This window comes from Hyalella azteca, unplaced genomic scaffold (genome assembly GCF_000764305.2).
Source record: "Hyalella azteca isolate HAZT.00-mixed unplaced genomic scaffold, Hazt_2.0.2 contig2426, whole genome shotgun sequence".
NCBI lineage: Eukaryota > Metazoa > Arthropoda > Malacostraca > Amphipoda > Hyalellidae > Hyalella > Hyalella azteca.
The window spans coordinates 44,707-70,434 of NW_025932701.1; the positions used below are offsets into that span (position 1 = coordinate 44,707).

A 25,728-nucleotide genomic window follows, 5' to 3' on the forward strand; every position below is an offset into this window, starting at 1 on the left:
CGCAAGTAGAATTCTTAGAGGGCGTCCAGCGACAAGTCGTCCGAACTTCCCTCATTCAAAAGATTACATGCTGGGTATGTCTTGATAGCCATACCCCACTGAGACTAGCCCAGTGTCCCATAGAGTATAGGAAGCACCCTTTATTAATCACTATCGGACCATTTCTTGACCGAGGAAATTTTCGTACAAGTAATTTAGTGATGAGCGACATTTGTCTATTAATTCTCAAAATTTGGGATTATTACGAGTTTTTCCACAAAATTTTAGGTAAATAATAATTTTTAATCGCTGTTTGAGATTTTTTTTGGATGATAAAAAAAGATACTTAGATAGATACAGGAATGATCGATGCTGTTTCTTTTGAAGGGTAACACAAGTAATATCGCTTCGAGAGCGACGGGGAAATTTGAGACAAATCTTCTAATTGGGGTGGGATAGAGGTACTTACAACACATTGGAACAACAATAAAAGCACAATCGACGTGTTATGATTACTTAATATTTTCATATGTTCATGGCATGATCGTGGCAGCATGGCTGAAAGACCAAGTCTGTTCTGTTACAGTTACAGCCTACAGGCAGTTGCAATAATCTTCTTTCGTTTTCCCAGAAATGGAGGGAAAGTATGAAATTGAAAAAATTATTCTCCCACTATTAGTTCAGACATTTCCATAATTAAATTAGTGGCAGATTTTCTAATAGGAATTTAAAAGCAAAGAAAACACCAAGCAAATTCACCATATCGATATTGAAAACGTGTGTTCCCAAGCGCCTATAAATTCCTTGTGAACTTGCGATATAAGCAGACTGATAATATAAGTATTTTCAAATAGGGTTTACTACCAATTTTAAGCTGTGCAAAATGATATTCATGATAATTATTAAAATTTGGTAAAGTAGATAAGTAGCCGATAAAATTTACTGTCTATTTTCTTTAAACTAAAGAAAATCAGTCGTGTCATTAGTAGGAAATACTGTGTGTTCCCAAGCGAGTAATAATTGGTTGTTTATGCATATGGGAATTATTATAGAGTAGTTGGAAAATAACTAAACATCGATAGTGAACATATTATTTTCTTGTAAAATTTATTTAATCGTTGTAACTTAAAACATATTAAATGGTATTTACAAGGTTGCTAGCGTCTTTTAATTGCAACTTTTTTTATTTCTACGAGATGGGTGTGCTCCTAAGTCCTAGGTTCTGAACTTAAGCTTTCAGTCGTTCTTGGGCCAAAGGACTATTCATATGGGACCTGATAGATGAAATGTCTTCGAAGGGAGATTTGAGTTCAAAGTCTCATAAATTCAATAATATTTACATCATTGTGATAGACGCACATGAAAATGTATTTTTGTAAACAATTCAGTATTAACGTTTTGAGAAATAGTATATTCGAATTTATCATTGAAGCCAAATTCAACACATAATAACAGCGGATGCCTTGATTCAGCGGGAAATTATAGGAGTAATAACATTAACACGACAGGGTGAGAATGAGAAACGTTTCCAGGCATAGGGAAGACACAAAATCAACGTTCATGACATCGATCATTTATGAACATTGGAGACATCGATCATTTATGAACATTCGAGTGTTACAAAGAATTCACGACCAGTGAAGTTATCAGGCCGAATTGCAAACGAGTACATTATCGACAATTATTGTTTTGGCCGACAATTTATCACAAACATCGTACTAGTTTAAAAGTTTATTTTTTGGCCTTGACTACATCGGAAGCCATAGTGGGAAGTTTCTGTTGCGGCCGTGGCTTTATTTGTTGTTGATCAAAGCCATACTGTTGCCGCCGCTGCACCGGCTCATAGTGCTGCCGCTCGAACTGCGGGAACGGCGTCTGCCGGCCGCCATATCCTTCAGAGCTGGACTCGTCTGTCTTGCACGGAGGATTGACATCGCCATCGTAGCTCTCGGGGTCCTCCATGTGCACCCAAAGCTCCCCATCTGTGGGTTCGCGCTGCTTGGAATCGGCAGGAGGTCGCCGGAGGCTCCTTTTGTCAGGATTTCTCTCTGTTTTAAAGCTGACGTCTGTAGGTAAAGAAAAGATTTGTGCCTTCTGTAGGAGTGTTGCTTTGGTTGTTTTAAACACAGTATCCCACTACCAACTCACAATATTTGAGGTTTCTAAAAGTGTTAACGAAGTTAACGTTGTTAACGTTGTTAACGAATGACAACGAAGATTGTTGTCATTATTAAAGATAACGAAGATTGTTTTTGATATTAATGACAACGAAGATTGTTGTCATTATTAACATGATAAGAAGATACTAATCATAAATAAGGGCATCTATGAACTGCGCGAATTACCAGTCTCGTCCCAGGTCCGCGCCGCCGCCATACACTCGCGCGTGCCTGAGATCTGTGAGTGCACGCTCAGCCCGTACTGCAGCGTCGCTTGGTCCTCCTGACTGCAAGACGATCGGGCTTAGGAATCTACTTGTTGAAGGCTAATTACAACTTAGGGTTGTAAATAATACAAATTTATTTTAAAAGCGGTTTATCCTCATTCGCCGATGAAATTGAATCTTGAATACAGTTAATTTTTATTTATTTGTATACTGAAATTGTATATTCGGATTAATCCTCTTAGGAATAATTCGCCTAGCAATACATTTATTTTAATCATAGAAGCAGAAATTAGACCAATAATTACGGAAATACGTTTAATTTAGCAATCATGCAATTGATGAATTTGATTTTTACAAAACTATTATAAATTTACTATCCTATTTCTGTTTTCATGGTCATACAAACTCCTCACCCGTAAGTGGCATAGGGACAAATTTCATAGGAATCATTTCCGTAGGAGTCCTGGGAGCCAAGTGAAGCGATGCTTTTGCTCTTGCCACTTTTAACAGGCGTCGACACAGAAGATTTTCTTCCTTTGGTGGACCTCAAAGACGCATAAATCTTACTACTGCTGAGCTCTTCCTTGCTGCTGGTGCTCAGAGGGCGCTGTCTCCTGAAGAAGACGTGACGTCGCAAGCATGCAAGGCTGACGCAGATCACGCAGGCGGCTGTGAGCAGAACCGCGCTGATAGCGCCAGCGATGAAGTGAACGTCGAAGATCGAACCATCGGAACCGGGCTCAGCTATCGAAACTTCATGGATTGAACTTGTCCTCCGTGAACTGTCTGCGATCCGGAAGAAAAAAATAATTTCTCAGAGAAGGATTAATATGCTCTGTTATCGATAACAGTAAAAATTTCAATGTAATCATAAATTGAGACCCAATTTTAAGTTGGCATGCGTTCATGCATCCAACGGATATTAGAACGATTGACTTAAAAAAAAATCTAAAACATGATAGGCAACTTGATAAATAAATAAAAATGATGAAAATATTATTCGAATGCGTTCCCCAATTTTACGTGTTACGTGTCCACAAAGTCATTGTATATAATTCGAAGACATATATTTATTTACGGCCGAGTATACTTTTCTTTTGTAATTTAATTCGGATTTAAGTAACGATTCTCCTTACCAAAAGGATCGACTGGGTCTAAGATGACCCGGTATATGGCAGTAGTAGGTCCCGGTTCAGACATGGCCGCAATGCGGTACCGGTACCGAGAGCCGTCCCTGATCCCACACAGACCGATATCTTGTGTGTCCCGAGTGATGGGAGACCCGATGATCTGCCAGTCCCGGAACTGTCCGTCCTCATGTTGCTGCTCCACCTGCCCAGATGCGTCATGATTATATGCATCATGTATGCGCGATGCATTATGATTATATGCATTACACATTTGCGATACAGTATAATTATATGAATTACATACGTGCGATGCATTATGGTTATATGCAATTTATATGCACGATGCATTATAATCATATGCAATTTATATGCACGATGCATTATAATCATATGCATCATGTATGTTCGATGGATTGCAATTCTATGGAATGTATATGCACGATGCATTATGATTATATGCATCATGTAGGCGCGATGCATTGTGATTATATGCATCATGTATGCGTGATGCATTTTGATTATATGCAGTAAATATGCGTGATGTATAATGATTATATGCATTGGACATATGCGCGCTGCATTTGATTGTATGCATTATACATGGACAATGCAGTATGATTATATGCGCGCGATGCTATACGCTTATGTGCAACATGCGTGAGCGATGCACTACGATTATATGCATTGGATATGCGCGAAACAATGCATAAGAGTTATGAACTATGATTATTTTGCATGGATTTCAAACACGTGTTTTTTTATGATATGAACAATTAAACATTGAAGTATTGTTTTCTTTTGTTTAATTTCACCTAGTAGACATACGTGCCAAATTTATTGTTTTAATTATTACGAGTTGTTATTTTTAGAGATGTTGAGATTCCTTAATAAAATTTTATCAGCCGTCTATCAAAGCCATATGATACATGCATAGATTATGAGTATCAATCTCATAACCTATATATGTATCATATATGCCTTTGATAGACAGCTGATCAAATTTGATTAGGCGATTTCAACACCTCTAAAGAAACATCTTTTAATAATTAAAACAATAAATTCAATATAGATTATAAGTATCAATTTAAATTCCTTTTTCGTGTCTACTACATTACCCCCAAGCAAGAGCATCATACCTTCCATGATGTGTTCATTTTTCGTGTCTACTACATAACCCATCAAGGTATGATGCAAGAGCATCACATACCTTCCATGATGTGATGGGACATCCTCGCTCAGGCCAGGTGTAAAGCCTCAACGTGATACACGTCTCATTTACTTCAATGAGTTCATTGACAGCAGGTCTTCCAGGAGTCTTGCCAGCCGTGGTTGTGACCAGCACGGCACTGGCTGGTGAGGTACCGTGTGTGTTGACACTCGTACCGTAGATGTGGAACTGAGTACCGCACGGTAGGTAGTTGAGAACCGCGCTGCTGTGGCCAGACTCCGGACCTGGGACTACGGACAACTCCTCCCACGATCCTGATGGTTGCCGGTAGTAGATTGTGTGGCCTGTAAAGCAGAATGGTAGTAGGTGTGGCCTGTAAAGTAGTAGGTCAACCTACTTTACAGATGGTCTGTAAAGTAGGTTGATGGTAGTAGATTGTGTGGCCTGAAAATTGAAATTTTAGTTCATAGTGATAGTTGATATTTCAAAATGTTTGTTCCAGAGTCTAAAAATACAAATTTGTTGAGCTTTTCCAAATTAAACTGCGATTTTTTGTAACGCAAAATACACTATAGTATAGGAGAAATTGAACTATTTAAACATTTTCGAATTAATTATAGATGAGTTAAAACTCTTGATGTTATTCATGGAGGTGACTGCGCTACCAATAATAATTCAATGGTGAAGCAATATTAGGCCTAAATATTGTATAGGTATATGAGTATTACTATCTAACTACAGAAATTGCTACAGATATCTTGAAATGTTTATCTAATAGTTCTAGTTGTAATAGAAGTGACGTTTTTCTTCAAGTATGAAGTATTTACTGTACTATGAAGAAGGTGAATTATAAAATATTCTGATATTAGTAATATGCCTGCCAGAAAATCTTCATTTTTTACTCATTTTTACTCAAATTTCATACCCAGAACAGGAGCGCCTCCGTCCTCCTGGGTGACGATGGAGATGTTGAGGGACGAGTGTGACGTGTGGACCACCCTGAGCAGCGGCGCTGACGGGGACGTGACGACCAGGACGGCGTGGGTGACGTGGTCAGACCCCGCCGAGTTGTGGACGTGACAAGAGTAGTTACTTGACTCCTGGATGTCTGCACACATGGAAATTAGTGATGCTTTGTACAAATGTCAATGCACTTTTTGTTCTTGTGTGAGTCATACTTCCAGTTTAGACTGGCAAAATGGCGTATTAGAGATACGTGCAGAAAATGTGTTAGTTTTTGAACAGTATGACACATGCATTTTTCTAAGTGTACTTGGTGTATCGATGGATAGTGAATTTATAATATAATTGCATTTGTCATTTTCGACTATTATAGGCCGGCCAGGATCGTTGAATCAATGAATGGATGAAAATAATTTATGATCGTCATTGTGATTGTGGACTAAATGAGGTTTTTACGAGGTTTTCCTTATTGTTTGGTATAAGTAATGCATTTTGGCTATTGTGATTGATTTGATAAGGGATTCAGCGTGGTTCGGATACAAATATATTGAATTAGCAATTCAACTATGTTCCATAAAATAAATGCTCAATTTATGATGCACGCAATTCTTGTACATTTATATAAATTGACGAATACTTGTAGATAAATGGCTCCGAACTGATCAAAGAAGCAAAGAAGCTATGAATATATAATACATTATATATATCACTATACATGAATATATAGAGAAGCTATATATTCTCACCTGATATGTGCAGGTCTCCTCCAAGTAATATTTTCTCATTTTCAGACCCTCCTACTTGTACACTTCCCCCAACCCCGGTGCTGCCCCTGACGTTGGGGTTGGTTTTCATCCAACGTAGGTTGGGGTGTGGGGTTCCCAGAACCCTACACCCCAGGGTTACTGAGCCCCCCTTGAGCACCCCCCACACCTCCTCCCCCGTCAGAATAAGGAGAGGCTGTTCCCCCAGAAGCTGGGGAGTCACTTGTACGACTGGGGAAGAAGGGCCTTCCCCTGCAGATGATGTCGCGGTCACAAAAATAAACATTATTAACTATTTGTGAGTACGTTTCAAATCTAAGAAAAAAGTATACACATTTTTATTACATGAGCTGATCAATTCTAATGTTTTACCGTTTCTGAGTCGCGTGTGTCATACAAGAGGTAATAGCAATCTTAACGGTCTAATGTTATCCAGGGTTGAAAGTAAAGTTGTTGTTGTTAGATGAAGTTAGTTTTTATGGGATGAAGTTAGTTTGCTTGCATATGTAAGCTGTAAAGTTTATTCTGTAAAGTTTAAAGTTATAGCCAATATCGGGAAATGTGTTTTAACTGTTTGGGGCTTCAATGTGCTTTCATAACGAGAAACAAATGGAATCATTACATTCTGAAGCCTTCAATGATGTAAGCAAATTCTAATTATCTAAGAAGACTCCGATTTTCGAAGAATTAGCAATTGACTTATTAAATTATGGTTAACGGCATATTGCTTTTTAGCGTATTTTCTCATTAATGGAAAAAAGGCGCTTTGTGCTCGCCATGTCCGTCCGTCTGTCCGTCTGTCTGTCCGTCCGTGACCTCAAGTTTTCGTCGACGAGAAAATGCGCTCTCTGTCACTCACTGAAGGGAGTACTGAGTTAGTTATTTTAATATTTGCACCTGAAGTGGCGTGCCAGTGAAGAGAGCCGGCACCTCCCGCCACGTGGGCTGACCCAGCCCGCCCCCCACCACCTCGCGTTGACGACCCTGGAATATCAGAAAATATAATTATGTTCATCTCTTATATAAATTTATATGAATTGGGTATAACGAAGGCATAATTTTATTATGAATTACATTTTCAGAGAAAGGTCGTGCTAGGATAAATCGAAATGTACGTTTCCGGGATATTATGTGGTTTGAAAATAGGTTCTAAAATTGTTAAATTTACGCACGGGTGAATAAAATAGATTTACTGATTTCTTTACACAAATATCTTAGATATGATAAGGCAACCTGACAATATATGGCCGAAGTTGCGGTAGAACGCTATTGGTATAAATTGGATATTGATTTTCATATGTCCTGTAATTACTGAATTACTATAATAATACTAATAATAATACAAATGATAATAATTATAATATTAATGATAATAATAATAGTAATAATAGTATTAAAGATAAGAATAATAATATAACAAAAATACCAATAATATTATTAATAATGACAAGATTAATTATGATAATAATAATGATGATACCTGTGCTGGTGAGTGCGTGTGGATGGTGTAGTGCAGGATGGTTCCTGTACTCGGTGCAGGGGGCGACCAGCTCACCACCACAGACGTGGGGCTGGTGGCCACCGCCTTCACTCTTGCTGGGGGACCTGGCACTGGATTCGTGGGAATATAATCGTTGCAAGTGTTAATCAGGATTTCCAGCTATTAGTTTTTTTAATATAAATTCATACTGTCATATCTGCTGTACAATGCGCATGACTCACTCTCCCCTCCATCCTTTCATTTCACAACTATCATGTCACCAATCGAATAATAGTTTAGTTTAATCAGCAAAGTCTAGTGTATAACTTAAACAAACTCACATCACCTCAACATTTTCACCACGACAACAACTCGGCCCATGGACAAGGCCTCAGCATCATCACCACACCTCAGCACCACCACAACACCACCACAACACCACCACAACACCACCACCACACCACCACACCACCACACCACGACACCACCACACCACGACAGCACACCACACCACGACAGCACCCCGTCTCACCATCACCACCACACCACCACACCACGACAGCACCCCGCCTCACCACCATCAGCAGTGGTGCAGTGTACGGCAGCAGAAGGGGCGCTAGTGCCGCGTTCATTAACAGCTCGCACGCGCACGCTCACGTTGCTGGCGGGCGGTAAGCCTGAGACGCTCTTCTCCAGGTTCGTCGTCGTGGCCTCGATACTTCCTGCATGTGACAAATGTTTGCCTTATTAATTGCACTCGTTATTTAAGTATTAAACTAAATACATAGCATTATACACTTGAACAACAACATTTATATGATCAATATTTTAGTTATGTATTAGGTCACATGCTTCCTGCATGTGACCAATGCTTGCCTTCTTAATTGCACTCTTTATTCAAGTATTAAACAAATACATAGCATTATAAATTTGAACAACATAATTTACATGTATCAATATTTTAGTTATCTGTTAGGTCACATGCTTTCCGCATGTGGCCAATGTTTGCCTTATCAAGTGAACTCTTTATTCAAGTATTAAGCTATATAGATAGCATTATAAATTTGAACAACATAATTTACATGTATCAATATTTTAGTTATCTATTAGGTTACATGCGTCTTGCATGTGACAATGTTTGCCTTCTTAATTACACTCTTTATTCACGTATTAAACTATATAGATAGAATTATAAATTTGAACAACATAATTTACATGTATCAATATTTTGGTTATCTATTAGGTTACATGCGTCTTGCATGTGGCCAATGTTGGCCTTATTAATTGAGCTCTTTATTCAAGTATTAAGCTATATACATAGCATTATACACTTGAACAAGAACAATTACATGTATCAATATTTTAGTTATGTATTAGGTCACATGCTTCCTGCATATGACCAATGCTTGCCTTAGCAGGTGAACTCTTTATTCAAGTATTAAGCTATATACACAGCATTATACAAATAGAATATGATCATTTGTATGTATTAATATTTTAGTTATCTATTAGGTCACATGCTTCCTGCATGTGACCAATGTCTGTCTTATTAATCGCGCTAGTTATTCAATTATTAAGCTTTATTAATAGCATTATACACTTATAAAAGAACATCATTTCTATGTATCAATTTTTTAGTTATCTATTGCACTCGTTACTACTGAACCAGCCGTAGCAAGACAACTTACTAGAACACCGTGTGTACATATCAATATATTGTCAAATTCAGTTCAATCGCGTTTCAACAATTTAAGCATGTGTTGAGTTTATTAATTAAGAGTTAATGTTATATAAATGGTTTAACTTCAAAAATATAACTGCAAGTACCAATGCAATCACGTTTTCAAAATATAAACTCCGTTCAAATTCGTACGCGATATAAATTCCACCTGTTACTACTAACCCATTCATAAAATAATATACTTAAAAGAACACCATTCATATCATAGCATGATTCACTCAATTTAAGACTATTTGTACGTGTCAACCTTTGATATATAGCAAGACAATGTAACCGTGCAATATATCGCGCATTAAGATACTGCATTATTATTGTCGCATTATTGTATATGTATTTGTATTATCCTCTCGTGTCTTTTTTAGCCACTTGTAACGTGCCCTCGAAGTTCGATCTGAACGAGAGGCCACGACAATCTCTTCGTGGAATAATAATAATAATAATAATATTGTAATTACTAATAATGCATTAAAGTCTGCCAATTATTACAATGCAAGATGTATGAGCTGACCATAGTTGCGATGGAACGATGGTGAGTTCGGGCTGGGGGTGAGGGTGAGGCTGTACCCCATCTCGAGGGGAGACGAGCATGAGGCCGAGGGAGGGTCCCACGTGACTCTCACCAACGAGGGACCTGAACCCCGACACGTCACTCCAGTGGGGGGGCAGCGGGGGGCTGAGCAGGTCATGATTACATTAAGTTTTAATTTCCGATTGTCTGTTCACTAAATAAATATTAAAGTCTTGTCCGCAATTACTCATTTAAATGGAAATCATCAAAATTGTTCGAAGATTAGACGAAGCTATGCAGGAGCATATGTTCAGTCTTAAAATGCCTAGCAAATTACGGACCAGGCAATAAGTCCAGCAGCTATCTCAATCAATCGTCAGCTATGGAAAGATCGGGTTCCAAAGGCCGGATCCCTTGTGAATCAAGTCACGAAAAGTTCAAGAATCGGCAACAGGCCATGGGCCTATTTCTTCAACGCCGACACTTCTATTCTATTCTATTGTATTCTATTCTATTCTATTCTATTCTATTCTATTCAATTCTATTTTATTCTATTCTATTCTATAAGAACTATACGCACGAGCAGGCAGTGTAGCCCGTATGATCCTGGGTGATGAGAGCGGACCGCTGCCCGCGCGGTTGAAGGCCCGGACCGCGACTTCGTAGAGCGCTCCGGGCTCGAGTCCCCGCACGGTGTACTGCTCCCCACCCAGCGAACCTGTCAATTAGTATCAATTATTATCAAATTCTCATTGAATGTCGAATTGAAGGGATAAAAGTGCGCACTTCGCATTGTGAGCCTGCCGAGTTAGAAAGGGAATGACATCATAAGGAACGTTAATAATCAAAAACTTGTGACGTTATTGAATATTCGAACGCATTAGGACCCATATAAGAAGGCCATGTTACTAACCAGTGGCAGACCGTATTATTAACCAGTAGCAAGCCGTACTGTAAGCGGGTTACTTATTGGTTTATGTCACAAAATAAACCCGCTCATTCATATTTTATTCACAATTACTGCGTATCAATCTTTTTGTAATTTTAGGGTAATACCGTAGTTATCTTTTACCATTTTAGGGTAATGGAAACTGACTTCTAGGATCCGTAAGAAACATTCGGTCTTGTCATGTTCGGCGTCGCTGGCTAAAGTGAGTTGTATGACCGATTGTTTATAATAAGATTTGGCTAGTCGGGTTTCATGAATTATTATTGTTTATTTTTCTGTTACCTATATTAATTAACTATTTTGCTCAATTCAAGTTTGTTTATGATGTGCCAATGTCCAGTTGTTGTGTTTATAGTTCAGTCATTTTACTTTAGTATTTATACTATTTCTTTATTTTTTACAGTATTTTCTGCCTATGCTCCTTTATTCCCTGATTTTATTAAATCTGTAATTTGATCGCCAATATACATATATCTTTCCGTGTTATTTATTCATGGCCTCTGCGCTAATAGTTTACTAAAGTTAGTTGCCTGAGAGACATAAGTAGGTCATTTAGGGTTGACCTAATATTTATTTATATTTTATTTCATTTTATTACGATGTTGTCACGATAATTAGATGTAGTCTCAGAAACACGGTAAGCAAAGCTATGTTAAACACATGCTATTATGAACTCTCACCGTTATCTTGAACTTGACTAAACTGCGCCTCGATTTTTGTAAATCATTTATTTTCTACCATTCATACCTGCTTCAAGAGTTTCAAAGGTATTCGTTAAGAAGTTTCATTGGCACGTTGCATTTATGTCTTTTTGCAGCTTCATACTCACCTTCTTCCCATGTCACAAAAGTGACGATGTCAGATGGAGCAGAAGTGCCCAATTGATTTCGAGCCAAAACCTGCAGCTGGTATCGAGAAGCTGGCTGTAGGTCTCGTAGCTGGAATGTTTGTGAACCACCTTGGGTGTCACCAGCTTCAGGTTTTTCGATGCTCACATTCGTCCATAAGCCGTTGTCGATACCGTCATTAGTGAGAACTGAATCGGGAACATTGCATATTAAATGCTCATTGTTATATTTTTTATGTTATTCGATATGCAAGTTGATAACTTGAGTGCGAACTTAATGTTTTGCGGCTAATAATCTCAAGCTCTTTTATTCCTAGCCACATACTGAAAAATTTTCATAAATAATTCTAAATACAAAACATATTTGTTAGATATAAAGACGGAAATTTAGGTGCAATTGCTGTAGGTGATCAATGAGAATTCGTTAGTCGCTTGTGACAGTCAATAATGAAACTATAAATAAAAAATATAATGTGAAATAATCAGTTGAATGTATATTGAATGATTCTTACAACGATTAATTCTTATCTATTGACATTTAAGAAAAAAAAATATTTTTTACTTAGATATTTTATCATAACTCCCTAGATTCCAAATCATATCCATGCATGAATGTATAAGTAATAGTTACCCCTGTACTGAAGCGTTACAGGCGTCCCCGTGTGTTCAGTGAACCACCGCACCAGCACTGCCCTGCTGCCCCTGGGGCTCACCGTCACCCCAGACGGCGGGTGTGGAAGTTCTTATTCAAATGAAGAGGTATGGTGAATTTTTAAAATGCAAGGAGATAAGCATTTATTATTTGGTATATATTGAAGCAATATTCCTGTTGAAGAATATTTAGCGATAATTATGTTTTACTTCTCATTTGTACTCATAGAAAAATGTTAAATGGCGTGTGATTTTACTGCGCGAGATCATTTATCTTTACAACCAGAAATGTATTTGTTTTCAGATTGTAATAGCTAAATGATTTTTAATCGTTATCACGAGCGCTAAGCTAGTTTTGCTGTACATGTGCACTGTAAACTCTATGCTGTGCTATGCTATTCTATACTATGCTATGCTATGCTGTGCTATGCTATTCTATAATATGCTATGCTATATCATACTATCCAAGGCTATGATATGCTATGCCATACTATGCTATGCTATTCTATACTATGCTATGCTGTACTATGCTATCCTGTGCTATTCTATACTATGCAATACTATGCTATGCTATACTGATGAAGGATTACCTAATACCAGGAGTCGGTAGGTAGCGCTGTCAGCAGCATGGTTGTTCACAGCAGTGCAGGTGTAGTGGCCGGCGTCAGCAGCCATCACATGACGTATTGTCAGCTCCGACACTACAGTGTTCGCAGCGCTGTTGCTCTCTTCGATGGATACTCTGAACAGGTCAAATTTTTAAAGATTAACAAGCTATGATTACTCTGAACAGGTAAAATTTTGAAAATTTTATTAGATTAGCTATTATTATAAAAGCCTAACTCAGAGTTCATAAACTTTGAACTAAATGTCATGGAAGGAAAATAATAAAAAAATTTCCATCGGTGCAAATTAATTCACGTGTTGCGCGCCAGTGTATGTGCAATTGCATGCGTATTGCATGCATAGTAATTGAAATTTCTGTTACCAAAAAATGAGATAATAGATAAAAACTTCATAGATTGAAATTCTAAGCAAGCTAATTGACCGGGTGAAGATCTCGGTGAAAAAGTTTGTTAGATTATGTTATAGATTAGCTGATTTGGATTGAATACCCATATTAAGAAATAAATCTTGCCGCACATATACAAAAATTAGCGGCACTGGGGAACTTTCAGTTTAATATTGCGTTTACATTGACTTGCATAGGGAATCTTTATTTTTTATTTTAACATTAGAAAGTTTACGCGGTATGTAGGAACTTCCCGGCAAATAAAAGCGGCAGCTAACAGCACAATAAAACAACCCAAAAATTACATTAGAAAACTTAACTGATGGAACCATTTTCCAAACCTCACAAAATTCTTAAATTTAGGTTAATGATGGGTTTCAATAATATTATCATGATTCATGATTATAGAAACCCCAACGGATTGAACAACTTTCAGAATTTCACAAGACTTTGAAATCTCTGTAACCAGCTGTTTCCAACAATATCATCATTATAATCGATAATATTACCTATTACAATAATATTATTATTATCCTACAATATTATCATTATAATTACTTATTAGAGAATAATGTTATTATTATCACTTTTATAACCTCTGACCTGTCAGACGTGATGACTGGTCGTCCAGCTGTGGTCCAGCTGATGGTCACAGGCGGATCGCCCTGAGCCTCACACCTCAGCTGTGTCGTCTGCCCAGCAGGCGCAGTCAACTGCCCACCCACTGACACCACCTGGGCACCAGCTGTAAAATCATTATTATTAAGAAAAAATAACACATTTTAAAGTAATAGAATATTCTCTACTGACTTATTGTAAAAAAATTACTTGCCTGCCACATTTGTTTTAAATCGTTATTATCAAGAAATATGCATCATATTATGTCATTAAAAAAACGTATTAATTTCTCGTTGAAAAATTGTTTGTCTGCCAGATCTCTTTCAAATTATTATTATTAAGTAAAATTTCATATTTTAAGTCATTGAAATTTTTTTTGCTGATTTCTTGTATAAATATTACTTGATTGCCACATCTGTTTCCATTTGTAATCTAAGCCATACAAATATCTACTAAAGTACGTACATTTATTACTAATGTTCTAGTATTTACATTTCACGATGTTAGTATCTTTGATACGAGTAGGCAGAGCTGGCAATATATCGTGGCTTGAATGTAGTTTCTAGGAGCCACGATATCCAACATCCAAATTGAACGCGTAAATTTGAAAGTCTGTCAACTGTTTGGCAATTTTGTACCATAGCGGATTAAAAATTTCGACTTAAACTTTCTTTAACTGTCACGACAGTCCACTAAATCTGTCTTCAGACATAGTAAATCAAATATCTATCATGCCCGTCCACTCACCCAGTACAGTCAGCTGGACGTTTATTCACCCAGTAAAGTCAACTGAACGTCCATTCACCCAGTACAGTCAGCTGGACGTGCACTCACCCAGTACAGTCAGCTGGACGTGCACTCACCCAGTATAGTCAGCTGGACGTGCACTCACCCAGTACAGTCAGCTGGACGTGCACTCACCCAGTACAGTCAGCTGGACGTGCAATCACCCAGTACAGTCAGCTGGACGTGCACTCACCCAGTACAGTCAGCTGGACGTGCACTTACCCAGTACAGTCAGCTGGACGTTCACTCACCCATTACAGGCAGCTGGACGTCCACTCATCCAGTACAGTCAGCTGGACGTCCACTCACCCAGTACAGTCAGCTGGATGTGCTGGGATAGCACCTGTCCCACTCCGTTGCTGGCTTGGCACAAGTACCAGCCTTCGTGGCGCTTCTCCAGCCGCCCCAAGTACAGCGTGCCTGACAGTAGACAATTGAAGAATAAGACATATTATAGTGATAATATATGGTGATATATAGGATACAGTATAGCATTGTATAATATTGTATTGTACTATATTGTATATAGTATAATATTGTATGGTATCATATTGTGTAGAAAAATCACCGTTAAACGGTATTACCGGCGTTTCAGTAACCGACCGGCACGTGAAAATAAACACCATGTTGCCGTTTTTATTCCAATTTTACACTAGAAACCCGAGTATCCTCTAAAAAAAATGGCGAAACGGTTCATTTTCACGGGGCGGCGGGCATATATACTCGAACGCCGGTAAGACCGTTTTTTCACTATTTTTTTCGTTCAGTGTATAACCTTTTTTCGAAGGTAAGCGCTGTCGTTACATTGCAGCTGGAAGCTGATTGTGAAACTACGTAAAATTCGCGAGGCAGTTAAAATGTCGGTGTTAGCTCCAAAATTTAGTCATTGAATGGATGAAAAATTCTAATTTATTCGCAACATAGATGTATAATTTGAGTCAAATTCGCGAAATTGTTGTTCTGACTCTACCGTTGCTGCCCACAACAGGGGGATGGGCTGATGAGATCCCCAGCACGCTGGAGTATGGGTCCGCGGTGACAACACCCATTGGAAGGGGTTGGAAATTTTGAGGTTCCGTTCCTAAGACAAGAAAAAAAATTAGCTTGGACATCCAATTCTGTAAGTTTATGAATTTCATTTGATTCATTTTATCTTAATATTTTTACTATTGGATTTAATTATGCAACTTAAAAGTTATATAAATGAATTTTTATCGAAATTACTGGACAATTATTAACCACATTACAGAGATTAATCACTAAGTTCCGAATATTTGAAATTAGTCACCAACAGCCGCATGTTTTATATTCATCGGACAAAGTTGTTCATAAACTTCCGTTTATCTTGGCATTCTCAGTTTACTGTTATTATTCGTGTTTATATTCGTAATGTCCGAGGCCTTAGCATTTAGTGATTATCAGATTATGAGAATTACCGGCAGCTTTCATCCACGTAATGGTGGGGGGCGGCACCCCTCTAGCCTGGCAGTGAAGGGGGACTATCGCCCCCACCTGTCCCCTCACATTGACTGGCTCTACCACCCAGCGAGGGGAAACCTGCACCCCAATGTAAAGGGGAAATCTTAAACAAGTAATGTAATGTAAGGTATAATGGGATGCATGTTATTATTTTCTTATTTTCAATGTAAAACTTATCACGATTATTCTCTCGCAAAAAAAAAAAACAAATCAAATATGAGTTGTTGTATTTGATGACTTATTATTCCATGGTATTTGCAACTCGTTTGCACAGCAACACGCTAAACAATAATCAATATTATTGTTAGAAGAACGTACGTTATTCAAACACGAATGGTTGATTCACGGTAACTCATTTATATTTTTCTAAGATAAGATTTTCAATCTTCAACGGATATAATGAACTTTGCATTTGCAGTGACTGAAGAAATTTAATGACTAATGAAATTGAATGACTAATGAAATTTAATGTCTAATGAAATTTAATGACTAATGAAATTTAATTACTAATGAAATTTAATGATTAATGAAATTTAATGACAAATGAAATTCAATGACTAATGAAATTTAATGACTAATAAAATTTAACGACTAATGAAATTTAATGACTAATAAAATTTAATGACTGATAAAATTTAATGACTAATGAAATTTAATGACTAATAAAATTCAATGACTGATAAAATTTAATGACTTATAAAATTTAATGACCAATGATAATTAATGACTAATGAAATTTATTAATGATATGAATTTGCAATTGTTTGAATGGACAGTGTAGGAGGTTTTCACCTTAACTTTGAGAGTGGCGGTTTGGTTGGCAGTTCCTGCAATGTTGGTCACGACGCAGGAGTATGTCCCGGAGTGACGCTCCGCCAGCTCCCGGAACACCAAAACCTGCAATGGAATGACAAAAATCTCCGTTATTTGATTACAATTAAGCATTTATTAAAAAAACAATCATCGTTACCTTCAGCAGTGAGACACTAAAGTGGATTTTCAATTAGAATACACGGTTCTCGCTGAACAACAATTCAGCGAGCAATTCAGCGAACAATTCAACAATTCACCCAAAGCATTGAGACTTCATAATGGAGTTTAAATTATAATGCACGGTTCAGCGAACAACAACTCTGTTCATGGGTTATTCACTAAATTCCTGGCTATAAATTCTCATTATTATGATGATTTTCCTACTAGCAGTTATTCCTCTATCTCGGAAGATCTTTATATTAACAATAATCCATTCAAGAAGAAAAACTGTCGGAAAAACTTCTTGGGCGCTCAGGAACCCGAAGTGTCCGATCTTTGGCGGCCCTGAGTGCATATTGTCACATGATATTAATGTATCGCGAGACGATAATAATATATCGAGAGAAGATATAACATATTACGTGATGGTATTAATATCACGACACGATATTAATATATCGCTGGACGACATTAATGTATCGTGAGACGATAATAATATATTGGGAGAAGATATAACATATTGCGGGACGATATTAATATATCGCGAGACGTTATTAATATATCGCTGGATGACATTAATGTATCGTGAGACGATAATAATATATTGGGAGAAGATATAACATATTGCGGGACGATATTAATATCGCGAGACGATATAAATGTATCGGGAGACGATATCACATATTGCGGGACGATGTTTACGAAAACACCTCCTTGTTCTCACAATCACCCAAACTACAGCTCAAATTTCTCAAGTACAGGCCTTCATCCGCGGCCTCCACGCGCCGGATGATGAGACTGCCGTTGCCCAGCATCGCGTATCTAGTTCATTACATAATTATTATTTAAAACATATCATATGCTATATTTTATATATTTAATATATTTAGTAGTATTATTATCAGTAATATATTATTATTTTCATTTCATTATTGTTAATATTATTTATTATTTTTTAAAATTTGTTTTACCTGATCTCATCTCATTCAACCATGAAACATTTGCGCACATTATTTCACAAGTTCTAATTATAATAAGTAGTGATAATAATATCGAATGGGTGATGAAAGTAAATGACTAGTTAAGTATTCGATTACTAGAAAATTTTTACACAAAAGAAAATACGTGTTGTAACGAATGAGGAAAACTGGATCACTATACATGCATGCAGATAAATGATTATGATTGCAGATAAATAATCAATGACTTCCACATAGTTGGAAATTATATTGCCGATAATTAAAAAATGTAAATACATATATGCATATTAATAGCAATCATTTCAAATGCCACACCTCACACCATGCGACAGCCTGATGTTATCCCTTGCCCATGAAATGGAAGGGGGAGGGTAGCCCCCGAGGGGACACACCAACATACCCTCCATTCCCTCCACCACCGTCACCTTCCCTCCACTGCGCTTCTGACGACTTCGCTGGCCTGTTGTGTACAGCGGTATATACGGTATTGTTACGGTATATATGGTATTATTACGGTATAAACGATATTATTACGCTATATAAGGTAATACGTTATATACGGTAATGCGGTGAATACGGCATTATTGCGGTATATACGGTAAATGCGTTAAATACTGTATATACGGTATATAATAGTCAAACGATTGGAAAAATTATGAAAAATCATTGTAATGGATAGTGAACGACTAATATTATACCGATGTTTGTATTCATATATTTTATTGAAACTTTGAAAAATTAATGCGAACAACTGATGGCTGAGTTCTTCACCAAATTACTCAGAATTGATCAGAAAAAAAAACACCTGTCAAGGAAGAAAACAAATAATTTTAAATATACCGCATCCGTCCACAAGCTGAGTATCACTTCTTCATAACGAAAAAAAGTCATAAATTTATATCAGAGACATTCCTCTTGTTGTCTTGTTGTAATTTTGAATGCGCTCAGATGATAAAAATTTTGTTACTGATAAACTACGACCAATTTCCGTAGAGTTAACAATAGATTCAATTATTCGGGAATGTGAAAGTAGGACTCGAAAACACAAATTGCGGTCATGTTATACCGTGCCAATGTATTTAAAATATTTCGATTTGACCACTTGGTATTCTGAAAATAAACTGTAGAAGTATAAATTATTTAATAACAATATTAATTAAATAATTAATAAAGTTAATTCGATGACAAAATATTTAAATTAAAAAAAATTAATAAATAATTAGATTAAAGAATTATTAAGTTAATATCTCCAGCAACATTGTAAAAAATCGATTAACTAATAAATTGATCAATATACTAAAGGAAAATTATTTTATTTACTTCTATAGCCTAGAGTTTTGATGAACAACAAATTCATTTGCTACTTCAATAGTGTGAATAAAATTGCGATTTATTCTGAATCCCATCCTGTATACCGACTCAAATTATTCGAATACCGTTTACAAATCACTCCAACAAAATGTATTTCGATTTCAAATCGGTTGGATATAGATGATATTGGTTAATTTTAGATTATATTCGCCCACCAAATTATTATATATGCCGGGCTTCTTACATTCTGGAGCAATTCAAATTTCTTCCGGGTTTGAAATTATTGGGATAATGAAAATAATAGTTATTTTAAGGCTATTTATACTCACTAATTGCGTATAATCGGCTTTTTACACGCTGTATGAGAGGTGAACAGCAACGGTGCTGCCAGAGTCCAGATGCCTCCCGTGGCACTCTGTCCCAGACTGGTACAGGAGCGTTGCGACGACTTCGATGATGAATGTTGAATTTCATGTTCCTTGATGAATATCGAGTCATCGGCAGCCTATGAGGAAATTGATGATAATTGAATCAGAAATTTAAATTTTCTCGTCATGAGTATAATGGTAGGAATAGTGTAAAAAATTGGAACGGTGTTCATTATGTTGGTGAAATTTGTAATCTTATGTATCGATGTCTTATGAATAATTTAATTAAATAATCAATACTACCATGCATATTCGATAGATTATTTGTTATGCAAAAGATCTGATTTCATTTTTGCTCACAAAGTAAAAATCTACACTGCTCAAACCAAATGAAGAGTGAAAATTTTCTCAAAAAATGTCCCCCTTGCTGCTATTGAAAAAAAATATTTCAAAATATTTAATATTTAATGGCTTTTTATGACATCTGCAACGGACAGCAGCTTTATGCTGCCAGAGGCTCGATATCCTGTCCGGTGGCCATCAGAAATTCATGGAAAAGTGTTTTAAAAATTCATCGTATCCTTTAGTCCTGCACTGCATGCAGCCCGGGAATTTATTATAAATTCAAGAGTTTCGCATGTTTGCCACTTGGGGATGAATGCACACTGGGAAAATTTACAGTGAGCAGTGATTATTTAACCCGTTCATTTTAGGTGGGCTATAAAAAGTCAGGAATAAATAAAATTTTATATGACGTATTAAGTAATAAATTTTTACCTGCTGAACAGATTGGCTTTCTTACTGCCCATATTATATACATTATTTCATTAGGTAATTCCTCAAATTTATTGTGCAAAATTTTATTACATGGGCAAGCTTATTGGTATTTTTCTTTTTTATTATTCATCATTATTAATCGAAATTAAATTACTACGGGCGATTCACCAAATGATGACATAACTGATCTAAAACTTAAATACTAATTAAAATTTCAAACATTGATTAAGATTATAATACAATTACCTTTTTTTTGAACCTTTGCCGTGATGCGAACTGCCATCACGCCTGTCACGCGGAGCATTTAAACCTGGGTAGGAGATGGGTTTAGTTTAGACTATTAGTTATTAATTTAGTTTTACTTTTTAATTTAATTTAAAACTTTGATGTATGAAATTAGGACGTTGATTTCTTCAAAATTTATTCACAGATATTCATGAATCTGTAACCTTTGCAATAATAAGATTTAATATTATATCACGTGCAAGCTGGAAGGTTAGCCAGGAGTTGATTTCTATTATTTGAAATTTGATAATCCCTTCTTTGCAAATCTTGTCGCAAACATCCACTGTAAAATTTTGATACTTAAGATCCAAAATTGAAAAATTACAAAACCTACATTTAGCCTGGAACCCACATTGAAGCCCTGTTTGGATTTGTAGAAAAAAATTAAAATTTCTTATTTGAACAACTTTATCCTTTACAAAGTTAATTTTAATTTTTCAAGCAAAATTCTTTTTCATTCCTCAATGTCACAAAATTAAACCATTGAAACGCCGGGCTAATCTACGAGTAAATCACCCTGCAATCCAGCTACGAAATCAAAAGGGAACTCTAGGACAAACAAAATAATAACTATAATTTTAACTATATCATTCATGTTATCATGATTTTAAATTTTTGCAAAATAAAGTAGCGGTAAAACCTTTCAAATAAAATGTTGAAAACATCTGTTTTTTGGAACTATGCAATCATTTATTTTGTATTATTTGACTTGTCAATCGTGTTTCGATGATTATTTTTAAATAATAATTCATGAGCGTGAATAGCAAATATTTATTTTAAATTCTTTGCATTCTGAAATCTTTTATAACATTCCATTGCGTCAGAATTATTTTCATTTTCCGTGCGAGCGCAGGCGAATGCAGCTGCCGGCCTAGAATTTGGGTATAACTGTATAATATTTTTCAACTTTTATTACCGGGAAAGAGATGCACTTGACGCAAAGAAATATGTCCAGCTGACCGTATGCACTTTCGTGGAGCTTGTTACAATTTACGACTGTGAAGTTAAAGTCGTAAACTCTACCGTAAAACTTATCGCTGGATCCTCTCAGCTTTATTACGCCCGTATGGCGGCAGACCTCACGCTCTGCTGTGCTCAATTGCGCAGTCACTCAAATTTTAGCGTGCATACGAATTCAAATTTCTCGGCCTGACGAGAATGTTGATTGCGCTTGAATAAAGTGAGTAGGTTAATGGAATGCAGAAAGTTTAACGCATGCATCGTTATGAAACAAATTCGAGGGTGCATAGAGCGGTACATTTCCCAATAGATCAGATTTAATTTCACACATGCAATCGAGTAAATTGAATGTTTGTTATCTATCGCTTATACGCTTAAATTCATGATTTTTATTTGATATTAAATTCGTGGTATTATTTAATTTGCTGTCCCTTTATTATATTGAACTGTACATTTTAACAGACATTCATTAAGATTTCTTTGAGATTTTAATGATTTATGCCGGCTAAAATGTAAATGAGCATTTAATGAAGCAACAATTCCGTTGTTACTTCAGAGCCCTCGATGCTCCTCAAGGCCTCCGCTGGCTGCGTTTAGTGTCTGAGTTTGTCTTAACGAGCGAAAATAGAAGCGATATTAAAGCAAGAGGTGTTAAGATGTAGGCCAATAGAAGCGATATTAAAGCAAGAGGTGTTAAGATCTAGGCCAATAGAAGCGTTATTAAAGCAAGAGGTGTTAAGATGTAGGCCAATAGAAGCGATATTAAAGCGAGAGGTGTTAAGATCTAGGGCGTTCTAGGCTAAAAGAAGCGATATTGAAGCGAAAGGTGTTAAGATGTTGGCCAACAAAAGCTGTATTAAAAAGCCAGTGGTGTTAACCTTCTACCGCCTGACATAGTAACCGGAGATATATTGTCACAAGTCTTCTTCCCAAAAAGAATACGTTCTAGTGAGCGCAAAATGACTTGCACTGATGGTTGCCGCCACGTACGACAACTTTGAAGTGTTCTCTGTTGCGTACAAACGTTCTCAGGTTGTTACATTCAATAGTTTACGTCTAATTTAGGTTGAAAGTTATGTTCCCGGAGAGTGACATACGGCGGTAGAGGGTTAAGATCCCAGGCTGCAAATGCAAGGAGTCCTATAGACATTTTTCGTGCACCAGTAAAGACAAAGAAGATCCTATTTTATATAGTGATTGGTCTCCAGGTTATACAATAGCACTAGCACCATTCAACGAGAGCTTGCTTGATGGGAACGAAGAATGTAAATTTCTACCATCGAATATAAAGAAAGTCATTTCCTAAATTAAATAATAAAAATAATTTGACGATTCGACCGCACAAATATCAGTGGATACTCATGTCAGTCGAATATATTGGAAACAAATGCACATAATTTAATAAAAGAATTTTATTAAATTCAAATAACTTCATATTCCATCAAGATGACTTTGAATACGGAGTGGAACTCTACCAAGACCGAGGGGGTGAATTTGAAGAGGGCGAGGGAGAGGGGTTACGGCTCCCCTCGCGATAAGGAAGCTGTCAGTTGGAAGCCTCGCTTGCGAGTTCGAGTGAGGGAAGCTCGAGAGAGTTTGAAAGTGAGGGGAAATTGGCATGAAAGAGAAGGGGATTGGGAAGGGGAGTCATAAAAGATGCGAAATTAAATGTAGGAAAATGAACGTTGGAAGTGAATGCAATAAGCCATTAACTGTTTTGATGAACGAGAACCTCTCAAATAAATGTCGCTTGGAATAAAATCACGGATGTCGCTTAAAAAAATGTATGATTTTATTTCAAATTGTGATAAGTTTGAGAGCGTTACCAATATATTTTTTAGTGGTAACCGATATTTACTAAATTATTGGGATACGATGCAGAATATACCTTTAAGATATATACAATATCATCATGATATAGATTATATCATTGAGATATAGACCAAATCATTAAGATATAGATTATATCATTGAGATATAGACTTTGTCATTAAGAAATAGACTATATCATCAAGATAATGACCTTATCACTAAGATATTGACCGTATTATTAAGATATAGATTAAATCATTAAGATATATGCTATATCATTAAGGCATAGACTCCATCATCAACAAATAGACTATATTATTTACACATAGACTATATCATTAAGATATAGTCTTAATTGGTGTCCAAAACTGACGCAGTAAAGTAAAGTGTTGCCGGCGAAACGCCGAAATAATAATAAATATTTTGTTATTTATTTCAAGCCATTCAAAATGAAATGATTTGTTTCAAATTACGGCCTATTTTATATTTTACAGCTGAGGCTTTCGTCGAGGATAACCGCTCGTAAATTAGCAAAACTCGAGAAGAAATTAATTTTTCACTGGAATAATCTAGTCAGTAAAAAGGCAAAATGATACTGCAATGATCTAGAGACAACTAAATTTAATTAAGATGCACGAGTGTAATGAATTCATAATAAAAATGAATGCAACTTGAACAATATTTCGACCTGGATAATTATTGACGCTATCCATGTCATCCTTAAATCTAAAATAATAAATGAAGCAAAATAATAAATAAATATAAATATGAATGAAATGAAGCAAAAATAGAAAACGTTATATTATCATTAAGCGCCGCAAGGAACTCAGTGTGATTCCTCGACATTAGTGAGACCGCCTCCCGTTAGATCCTTCGTGGTGAATTATCAGTGTTTTTGTTGCCTGGTCCTTATTAGGGGGATTTATTAGAAGCTTGAGAGTTGTTATAATAAATTAGGCGGTTGTTGTGGCCGCAGAAGCATCTGTGGACGATGAATGTCATGGCTTATAGGACAATGAAGACAAAAAGGGCTATTATTTTCTGTGAGAGAAAGCATGGCGCACAACGAGCCATTTAGGAGAAATTTATTAAAACGATCGCATGTGGAATGGTTGGCGTGACTCCGCGAAGAGGTTTAAGATCCTTTGAAGTTTCCACTGTTGCTTATAAAATATTAAAAATACAGAAATTGTTATTATTCTTTCAACTACACAATGTTTAGCAAAAACTCTTGTTATACATAAAGTTTTTGGAATGAGAGTTATCATCGAGGATTGATGCCTCGATGATCGATATTATACTGTCTAAACTGAGTTTTTTCCGTGCACGCGAATGTTTACGTTCAGGATTAACCACATTTCCTGCGTGATGCTTAGATGGAATGATTTTTACTCATAATTTCCGAGGACTTGACTTGGGTGATCTTTCTTCAAAACTAAATGACTTTGAGGCATTTCAAAAAATCTCTCAATGATAAAATTTTTCACAGAATTTGCACTCCAACTTTAATATTGTTAATTTATCTTTGCCTGCCTGAAAACTATCATAAGCTACAATTCACGATCAACTTTCTCATCCATAATATTTTATATAGTGATTAGGTAAACCTGTCTCCAAAAATGAAGCTTTTTAATTCAAATAAATTTAATGTAGATGATTAAAAAAACAAGATTCAGAATTTTCAAAATTTTCACCGTCATCTGGTGGTTAGCAACACAACATCAGCTAATTGTCGGATTTTCTTTTCGAATTCAAGCAATATTTTTTTTACCGAAAAATGTCCATTCAACATTTCTTCTTAA

At 36.3% G+C, this 25,728-nt stretch overlaps 1 protein-coding gene, 1 long non-coding RNA gene and 1 other non-coding gene across 3 annotated transcripts; all 3 read right to left on the reverse strand.

The window, feature by feature from the left end:
- Positions 1–17: 17 nt before the first annotated feature.
- Positions 18–144, reverse strand: LOC125179528. Its single transcript, XR_007157295.1, has one exon. It is a non-coding gene; the product is annotated as a U11 spliceosomal RNA (small nuclear RNA).
- A 737-nt stretch (positions 145–881) lies between these two features.
- Positions 882–18,248, reverse strand: LOC108668022 (Down syndrome cell adhesion molecule-like protein Dscam2). The gene is made up of 21 exons (XM_018155146.2): positions 18,144–18,248; positions 17,254–17,358; positions 16,419–16,539; positions 15,953–16,063; positions 15,292–15,402; positions 14,182–14,323; positions 13,157–13,308; positions 12,547–12,657; positions 11,898–12,104; positions 10,700–10,837; positions 10,120–10,284; positions 8,446–8,592; positions 7,871–8,001; positions 7,288–7,374; positions 6,373–6,682; positions 5,589–5,771; positions 4,703–5,007; positions 3,502–3,697; positions 2,779–3,151; positions 2,325–2,425; positions 882–2,045 (listed from the first exon to the last, which is right to left on the reverse strand). The coding sequence occupies exons 1-21, from the start codon at positions 18,246–18,248 to the stop codon at positions 1,711–1,713; spliced, it is 3,636 nt and encodes a 1,211-aa protein (XP_018010635.2). The 3' UTR covers positions 882–1,710.
- A 486-nt stretch (positions 18,249–18,734) lies between these two features.
- LOC125179526 lies at positions 18,735–21,179 on the reverse strand. Its single transcript, XR_007157293.1, has 3 exons — positions 21,116–21,179; positions 20,054–20,229; positions 18,735–18,873 (listed from the first exon to the last, which is right to left on the reverse strand). It is a non-coding gene; the product is annotated as an uncharacterized LOC125179526 (long non-coding RNA).
- Positions 21,180–25,728: the final 4,549 nt, after the last annotated feature.

Excerpts from the sequence above, each read along its gene's own strand:
- LOC108668022 (XM_018155146.2), bottom strand. The coding sequence starts at position 18,248 with ATGCTGGGCAACGGCAGTCTCATCATCCGGCGCGTGGAGGCCGCGGAT. Across the intron at positions 8,002-8,445 it reads CTGCACCACTGCTGATGGTG|TGCCAGGTCCCCCAGCAAGA; the intron begins GTGAGGCGGGGT and ends CCACGAATCCAG. Across the intron at positions 2,426-2,778 it reads TGTCCCTATGCCACTTACGG|TCAGGAGGACCAAGCGACGC; the intron begins GTGAGGAGTTTG and ends ATCGTCTTGCAG.